The sequence below is a fragment of the Nicotiana tabacum genome, chromosome 2, assembly GCF_000715075.1.
Source record: "Nicotiana tabacum cultivar K326 chromosome 2, ASM71507v2, whole genome shotgun sequence".
Taxonomy (NCBI): domain Eukaryota; kingdom Viridiplantae; phylum Streptophyta; class Magnoliopsida; order Solanales; family Solanaceae; genus Nicotiana; species Nicotiana tabacum.
This window is the reverse complement of record NC_134081.1, coordinates 13,696,939-13,706,330: the sequence shown is the minus strand read 5'-3', so window position 1 is coordinate 13,706,330 and position 9,392 is coordinate 13,696,939. Positions and strand designations below refer to the sequence as shown.

At 34.8% G+C, this 9,392-nt stretch overlaps 1 protein-coding gene across 1 annotated transcript; it reads right to left on the bottom strand.

Moving 5' to 3' along the window:
- Positions 1-1,460: 1,460 nt before the first annotated feature.
- On the bottom strand, positions 1,461-4,865 carry LOC107798713 (adenylate kinase-like). Its single transcript, XM_016621742.2, has 4 exons — positions 4,506-4,865; positions 3,015-3,155; positions 2,225-2,497; positions 1,461-1,931 (listed from the first exon to the last, which is right to left on the bottom strand). The coding sequence occupies exons 1-4, from the start codon at positions 4,794-4,796 to the stop codon at positions 1,788-1,790; spliced, it is 849 nt and encodes a 282-aa protein (XP_016477228.1). The 5' UTR covers positions 4,797-4,865; the 3' UTR covers positions 1,461-1,787.
- Positions 4,866-9,392: the final 4,527 nt, after the last annotated feature.

Genomic DNA, 9,392 nt, shown 5'->3' with positions numbered 1-9,392 from the left:
AATACAACCACTAAAAAGGTCCGTAAACAGATACAATTGAGCTAAATAGATTAACCATGATTAAAGCACAATGACTAATAAAGAACGCAGTAGAAGCAAAGCAACAGATAATAGCAAAGCAACAACACGCTACTAGGCAATGTACAAAAATTTAAACTAAAACACCAAGTCGATACTACATGCAAGCAGATAAGTACTCTACTGAGACTAGGGGTGTTAATGGTTCGGTTCAGCCGGTTATTTTATAAAATTTGTATCATATCAATTTTTTGGTTATTCTATTATGTATAACCAAAATTAGACTTTTCGAAACCATCCCAATCATGTTGATTTCTCTTCGGTATCGTTACGGTTCGGTTAATTTTTGGTATTTTTTTAAATATCATGTAAAATTCACCAATAGAAGTAGAATGCAATAACATATGTTATTTTATAGGACTTAGCAAAACTCTATAGACATTTTTACTGTTTAAAGGGTGATGAATTAAAAAAAATAAAAGATGGTTAGAGTATAGATCCATCAACTATTCTACAACAACGTAAAAGAAATCAAGCAAAGGCAAAAAAAAATATAAATCATACGAGTGAAAAGATATTAACCAAGCTGGGACTCAAGAATAAATTTTATAGAAGATTAAATATTCAAAATGATAAATTTAAATTATATGAAAGGAAACATATTCAATACATTATAGTTTGCTACTCATAATCGCTAGAATACTTTGTGTCTTGCTAATGAAGATACTTGAAATAACTTAGTTTAAGTAGAAGTAGCATAATAGGTTTTAGGAATTAGTATTTTAAGTTTAATTACTTGTTGGCTTGTAATAGTTTTCATAATTCCAAGGCCCAAAGAAAAATTTAATGCATTATTATTTTTAAACTTACTATATAAATATATTTTTCACATGTAAAATTTATTCGGTACGGTTCGGTATTTTTTTGGTTTATTTTCATAAAATAAAAAACCTACACTAATTACCGGTGTGACTATAAATTTATATAAAAACCTACGGTTTCTTTAATAGAAACCTAAAAATCGGTTCGGATCAGTCGGTTTTCGAATATCCATTGACACCCCTAACTAAGACCATTGCACGAAACTACAAACAAACAAATATGCACTGTTAACTAAAGCAGTTTTACAAGAATGAAAGAGAACCTAGATCACCGATTAGGATGTCGAGGTGTTGCTGTAATAAGGGCATTAGCGTCAGTCAAGAGAGCGACGAGAGAAAAGACGACGGTGATAAAGGGCGAAGAGAGAGAAGACGGCGGTGATTAGAGGGCGAAGAGAGAGAAGACCCACAGGACCATCCCTTGAAGAAGAAGAAAAAAAGGAAAAAAGAAGCCACCTCACATCTTTCACTCCTGTCTTTTGAGCAAGAGAACAAGTACCACAGATAGAGAATTGCCAAAGGATCAAGAAACATGACATTAATTTCCCAGTACAGTCAAAATAAAACCATATCAGTTGCTTATATCAGATTATATGTCAAAATTTATAATAAACGGTGTCATTACTATAACCCTATTACAGGATATAAAAAATAATCTCCTTGTTAACAGTTGCTGCAACTATAGTACAACAGACCTCTTCACTGAACAAATTTGAAATTCATCAAAGGCAGCCACCGTTTTTAACGGCTTCAAAGTACACTCAAGAGATTTGTTATTTGACTTAAATTAAGAGGAAAAAGAAAAATAGAAAGGGAAAACAATGAATATGTTTTTTTCTGCAAAATTGTTTTAAGCACGCATCATACATGCGAAGCAGCTAATAGAAACTAAGCTGCAGCAGACAATTTATATTCCTGCTCATCAAGGTTGAGTACTTCCAACAACTTGGGCCATGATTCTGGGATGCCTCCAGGCAAATCAAATTCCAGTAACTTTCCTTGGTTTCGGTAGAAGTCCTCAACGGGCTGACTCTGCAATCATAAAAAAGAGCAGAAATCATACAACTCTTCTACTTTTCTATTTTCTAGAGACATATGATAGTATCATAAATGCTTGAATGACTGTTAACTAACAATTTCTAGAGCTATTTGATTAAAGAGATCAGAAGATTATCACAAGAAAGGTGAGTATCAGTATTAGATGCTTACGCTTAATTCTACCCAAAAATTTGTGGTTTGAGAATACTTACTCACGTGAGGAAAAAAATGCTTATTTAAGTAGTAGTGAACTTGAAAATATTGTGGTTCAGATATTGAAGCAATACCTTATCATAGTATATACGAAGTCTTTCCTTAACGATATCTTCTGTATCATCTGCTCGAGTGATTAACTTTGATATACACTGAGAAGGAGGATTAAGTGGAGCCATGCTGATTCTAGGAGCCCCATTTTCACCCGCGACATCTATAGATGCTACGTTGAAATTCTTTCCACATTCATTACAAATCCTTCGGCCAAGGCATTTCTCAACCAATACCTTTTCTGGGAGCTTGAGATTAACCACCAAATCTATGTCTGTCACCTCAGTCAATATTTCCTGATGCAGAAATAGACACAAATGTTATAGAACTTGCACAAGAATTTCGTCTAACACCTCTGATATAAATCAGAAGTCCTGTCAATGCTTTTTACCAAAAGTTCCTATCCATTTAGACAATAAAGTAGTGCGAACAGGGCAGAATTCCCAGCATTCAAGAAACTCCTTTGTTGAACACTGGTAACAGAATCCTCTTCTATGAAGTCTATTAAGTAAGTAATACACTATTTTCAAGCACCTTTCTTGCCTCCCACTAGTCAAGTTAATGCATTTAACATGACAATTGACAACTAAAGTGAGCAGCACTTCGCCTCTAACTTCTTACATTTCTCTTCTTTGGTGAGAAGAATTCATTCTCAGTTTATCACTGTCCTAGCCTAATTATTTCTCACTGATAATCAGATCGTAATATTCAACCTCATACAAATAAGGTTTTTGGAGATGGTAGCCAAGAGGTGTAGAATAGACAAAATTGAAATTGAGAGATTTTATGTAGGAGAATTGAATGCATACTCACCGCTTGTCTCACAGTTCTAGGAAATCCATCAAGTATAAATCCAGCTTCACCCTTAGCTTCCCCAGACTCGAGCCTCTTAGATAGTAAATTCAGTATTATCTCATCTGAAACCAATTTTCCTTGGTTGACAATCTCTGCAAGCTGAAAGAGAATGAAGCCGATCATGAGATGAACCAATTTAGCTAAGCACCAACATAAAGCTAGAAATGCATATAATAAAAACAACTATGCCTTAATCCCAAACTCAAGCTGGGATTGGCCATATGATTACTCAATTACCATATCTCTATATTTTACTTGATTGTAATTTTTTCATTTCATCGTTACAAATATTGTTGTTTGTGTTTATAGTGAAATTTTTCTTGCATAACATACATTTTTTTTTTCATTTGCACCTTTCTTCACAAAGGTCTTCAATTTAATTATGCTTTGCGATTAAAGCCCCAACAGCTTTTAGGCACTTTTCTACTTTGTTTGCCATGGACAACACTAAAGCAAGTAAAAATCTGGATAAGACCTCCTTTTAGTAATTAAGCTTCCACCAAATCTCTGAATTGTTTATTAACGGATCAGAGACTTCTATCCTGACAGTACCTGAATGGCTCAAATCTGCTCTCCCAAACTAGATTCAAAAGTACGAGTAATCAGCACTAATTTGATTCGGAATTGTTTATCAATCAGTAAAGAAATCATTAGCTTTGACCCAAACCATATATTTGTGTTTAAAAATTCATTTAATATGCATAAATAAGGGCCCGTTTGGCCATATAAAAAAATTCACTTTTTTCGGTTGGTCATGAACTTGAAGTTGAAATTCGGAACTTGAAAAACTCAAAAAAACTGTTTTTCAAATTTTCACTTCAAATCACTCACAAAAATTCAAAAACAACTTCAAATTGTATTCATGTCCAAGCACAACTCTAATTTTCAAATAACATTTTCGCTTGAAAAAAAAATTACTTTTTCCGGAATTTCACAATTCTTATGTCCAAACACCCACTAAGTTATCGAGAACCCAATAAGATGCCTTTTCTAAAAATTAGAATCCATAAACTCAAAATCCTACCTCCGTCTCTGCTTCCAGATCTAAAGCCAAATAATACTTCAATAAGCATTATATCATTATCAAATCATAAAGCTGACATTCTTATAGCCCCACAACTATACTTTTGAGTTAATCTTAACATTATAGCAAATTCAGCAAATAATCATGCACCACTATCTCAAACACCTGAATGTATATGTAAAAACAATTTTTTTGGTTGAAGATATGTAGGGGAAGTTACACATTTGTTAGCTCGGCCAAAAATATTTACAGCCGCTAACCAATAACATATTTTATACACTAATTATGCATATATTATACATATGTCAGCTATTTAAGTTAATATCTCAAATATGTACATACATATATTAAGATTGCATCAATCTACACAGGCAATAAGAAATTCTTAAACAAAAAAATTGAAAAAAAAGGTTAAAAAAACATACTTGTTTGGATAAAGCGCCAGAAGAATTCAACTCTTCACGGACAAGATCACCAGTGGCAATATGAGGAACGCCAAGAAGGGTAGAAAGGCGACTAGCATAAGTACCTTTTCCGACACCTGGACAGCCTAAGAAAACCCATTGAACAGTTTTACCCTTGGGTTCAATATTAGTAGGGAGGGGATTGTGAGGGTAAGATTGGGACTTCAAAGTCTCAGATACAGCTGCTGTGGAAAAAGACCTAAGGGCAATGGATGAAGATGAAGATCTGAACAGGCGGATCATGGCCGCCATTGCCGCAAAGTTTTGGACTTTTTTTTGGAGAAGAGGGGGACAAATAAGGAGGCGATTTCCTAGTTAATAGGAAAAGTGTTGAAAATTTCTAGGTATTTACCTTAACGGGTCACGTGGATCGACCCGTTTTTGTTGGTTTGGAAGTTGGCAGCTCCAACCGAAATTTCAAAAACCACTACATTTTTATAGCTAATTATAATTTGTGATTTGTTATAAAATAAAGACTTTAAAGTAAAGACAAGTATAGAGAGAAACTGATATATTATTCAAACTTCAAATTTATGTACATAATGAACTGAAGACTCCTCTATTTATAAAAGAAATGAAGCAGCTGCGAGACTTTTCAGGAAGCAGCTGCAAGGCTTTTCTTTAGCTGCTTATAAGGTGTCTGCATGAGTTGCTTGCAACCTGCCTGTTTAATAAGAACCTGCTGCAAATCATTTCATTGAGCTGCTTGCAACCTGCCTGCATCAGCTGCTTGTAGATAAACTTCAATAGAGTACTAAATGGATAATCTTCTTCAGGAAGATTATCTATAGCGGAGTAATAAATGGACATCCACAATATAATTATTTTCATAACACTCCCCCTTGGATGTTCATTTAAAAGGTATTGTGCCTCGTTAAAACCTTACTAGGAAAAAACCCTGTGGAAAAAAATCCTAGTGAAGGAAAAAGAGTACACATATTTAGTAATACGCATTGCTAGCTGCCTCATTAAAAACCTTATAAGGAAAACCCTGTGGGAAAAAACCTTAGTAAGGAAAAAAGAGTACATCGCGTATTTTACTCCCCCTAATGAAAACCTTGTTTCAAATATTTAAGTTTACGCATTCCAATCTTGTATACCATCTTCTCAAAAGTTGAAGTTGGTAAAGATTTAGTGAATAAATCTGCCGGATTGTCACTTGAACGGATTTGTTGCACATCAATATCACCATTTTCTGAAGATCGTGTGTGTAGAATAATTTTGGTGAAATGTGCTTCGTTCTATCTCCTTTTATAAATCCTCCCTTCAATTGGGCTATGCATGCAGCATTATCTTCGTATAAAATTTTGGGTCTTTTTTCACATTCCAAACCATATTTTTCTCGAATAAAATGAATTATTGATCTCAACCATACGCATTCCCTACTTGCTTCATGAATAGCTATTATTTCAGTATGATTTGAAGAAGTAGCAACAATAGATTGCTTTGTGGAGTGCCATGATATGATAGTACCTCCACATGTAAACATGTACCCGGTTTGAGATCTAACTTTATGGGGATCAGATAAATAACCTGCATATGCATAATTAACAAGATCTGCACTATCTTTGTTAGCATAAAAAAAACCCATATCAAGAGTTCCTTTTAAATATTGCAATATATGCTTAATCCCGTTCCAATGCCTCCGTGTAGGAGAAGAACTATATCTTGCTAGTAAATTAACAGAAAATGCTATGTCAGGCCTTGTAGCATTAGCAAGATACATTAGTTCACCAATTGCACTGAGATAGGGTACTTCGGGACCAAGGAGTTCCTCATTCTCTTCTGGAGGTCGGAACAAATCTTTATTCACTTCAAGTGATCGAACAACCATTGGTGTACTCAATGGGTGCGCTTTGTCCATGTAAAAGCGTTTTAAGACCCTTTCTGTATAGGCAGATTGATGGATAAAGATCCCGTCTGCTAAATGTTCAATTTGCAAACCAAGACAAAGTTTTGTCTTTCCAAGATCTTTCATCTCAAATTCCTTCTTAAGATATTCAATTGCCTTTTGGAGCTCTTCTGGAGTTCCAACAAGATTTATGTCATCAACATAAATAGCAAGTATAACAAATTCTGAAGCCATTTTCTTTATAAAAATACATGGACAAATAAAATCATTTACGTAACCCTCTTTCAGCAAATATTCACTGAGGCGATTATACCACATGCGCTCAGATTACTTTAAACCATACAAAGATCTTTGTAATCTGATTGAGTACATTTTTCGAGATTTTGAATATGCTTCAGGCATTTTAAATCCTTCAGGGATTTTTATGTAAATTTCATTATCAAGTGACCCATACAGATAAGCTGTAACCACATCCATTAGATGTATTTCAAGCCTTTCACGTAAGGCTAAACTGATGAGATATCGAAATGTTATGGCATCCATAACTGGTGAATATGTTTCTTCATAATCGACTCCAGGTCGTTGTGAGAATCCTTGTGCAATAAGGCGGGCCTTGTATCTTTCAACTTCATTTTTATCATTTCTTTTTTCGCACAAAAATCCATTTATGACCAACTGACTTTATACCAGCAGGTGTTTGGACTACTGGTCTAAAAACCTCTCTTTTAGCAAGTGACTTCAATTCTGATTGAATTGACTCTTGTCATTTTGGCCAATCAGATCTTTGTCGACATTCTTCGACATATCGGGGTTCAAGATTCTCACTATCTTGCATAATGTTAAGTGCAACATTATATGCAAAAATATTATTCACCACTATTTCAGATCGATTTAAATTAATCCCATCACCAGTAGAACTTATTAAAAGTTCCTCACTCACTTGAGTCTCGGGTTCATTGATTTCTTCAAGAATTTCAGAACTAATCAGATCTTGGGTCTCTTCAGGAGATCCCTTCATAATATCATTTTGATCATTTGTCGATTTTTTTTTTCTAGGATTTCGATCCTTAGAACCCACAGGCCTACCACGCTTCAGGCATGCTTTAGGTTCATTAGCTCTCATGCTAATAGATGGTCATGCTGGGACATCAATTCGGATAGGCACATTCTCTGCAGGGATATGTGACTTAGTTATCCTTTTCAAATCAGTAAATGCGTCTGGCATTCGATTTGCTATATTCTGTAAATGGATGATCTTCTGGACCTCCTGATTACATATAGGGGTACGTGGATCAAAGTGAGATAATGATGAAACTTTCCACACAATTTCTCTTTTGATTTCCTTTTTCTCTCCCCCTAATTATGGGAAATTTACTTCATCAAATCGACAATCTACAAATCGAGCAGTAAATAAATCTTCCGTCAATGGTTCAAGATAGCGAATAATAGAGGGTGATTCAAACCCAATATATATTCCTAACCTTCTTTGGGGGCCCATCTTACTGCGCTGTGGTGGTGCTACTGGCATATATACAGCACATTCAAAAATTCGTAGATGGGCAATATTTGGTTCATGACCAAAAACTAATTGTGACGGAGAATATTTATTATAATGCGCTGGCCTGAGACGGATAAGTGATGTTGCGTGCAAGATAGCATGGTCCCAAACAGTAGTGGGCAATTTTGTTTTCATAAGTAGTGGTCTTGCTATCAATTGCAGTCGTTTAATGAATGACTCTGCAAGGCTATTTTGAGTATAAACATAAGCTACAAGATGTTCAACTTTTATCCCAACTGATAGGCAGTAATCATCAAAAGCTTGAGATGAGAATTCTCCAACATTATCAAGGCGAATAGCCTTTGTAGGATAATCTGGGAATTGTACCCTTAATCGAATTATTTGGGCTAATAACTTTGCAAACGCCAGGTTGCGAGATGATAATAGGCACACATGAGACCATCTTGAAGATGCATTTATTAGGACCATAAAATATCTAAACGACCCACTTGGTGGGTGAATAGGTCCACATATATCCCCATGTATACGTTCTAAAAAGGTACGGGACTCAATGCCAACCTTCATTGGTGATGGTCCAGTGATCATTTTGCCTTGATGACAAGCATCACAAGAAAATTCATCATTTGTAAGAATCTTCAGGTTCTTTAATGGATGCCCACTCGAATTTTCAGTAATTCGTCTCATCATTATTGATCCAGGATGGCCCAAACGGCCATGCCAAAGCACAAAAGTATTTGAATCAGTAAACTTCTGGTTTACGATAGAGTGTGCTTCAACTGTACTAATCTTTGAATAGTATAAGCCAGAAGATAAAGTTGGTAACTTTTCTACAATGCATTTCTGGCCAGAAATATTCTTTGTAATATAAAGATATTCCACGTTCATTTCATCTATTGTCTCAACATGATACCCATTTCGGCGGATATCTATAAAACTCAACAAGTTTCTTCGGGACTTGGAGGAGTACAATGCATTGTCGATAATAAGTTTTGTTCCCTTAGACAGAAATACAATAGCTCTTCCGGAGCCTTCATTCAAACTTATATTACCAGAAATTGTAGAAACATTTGCTTTTTCCTTATGCAAATAAGAAAAGTATTTCGGATCTTTGAATATGGCGTGAGTTGTTCCACTATCAACTACACAAATATCTTCATGATTGGTCTTTGATCCAAACATAATTTGAGGATTATCCATATTCTTCAAAATGACATAAACAAAATAAATATGATAGTAAACATTATTATCAAAGCATAACTTTTATTTATGTACAACAATTACATAACCATACTATCTACTACAAATAACAAAAATTAAAATATTTACATCTCTACAGATTCACTACCGATCACATGACTTGTTTCTCCTTCTGGGAGTGCAAAGTAATCAGCTACATCCAAATGCATGAAGTCTAAATTATCTTCAGAAATAAAATTTGCTTCAGCATTTTTCTCTGTCTTCTTTAGGGAAGCTTGAT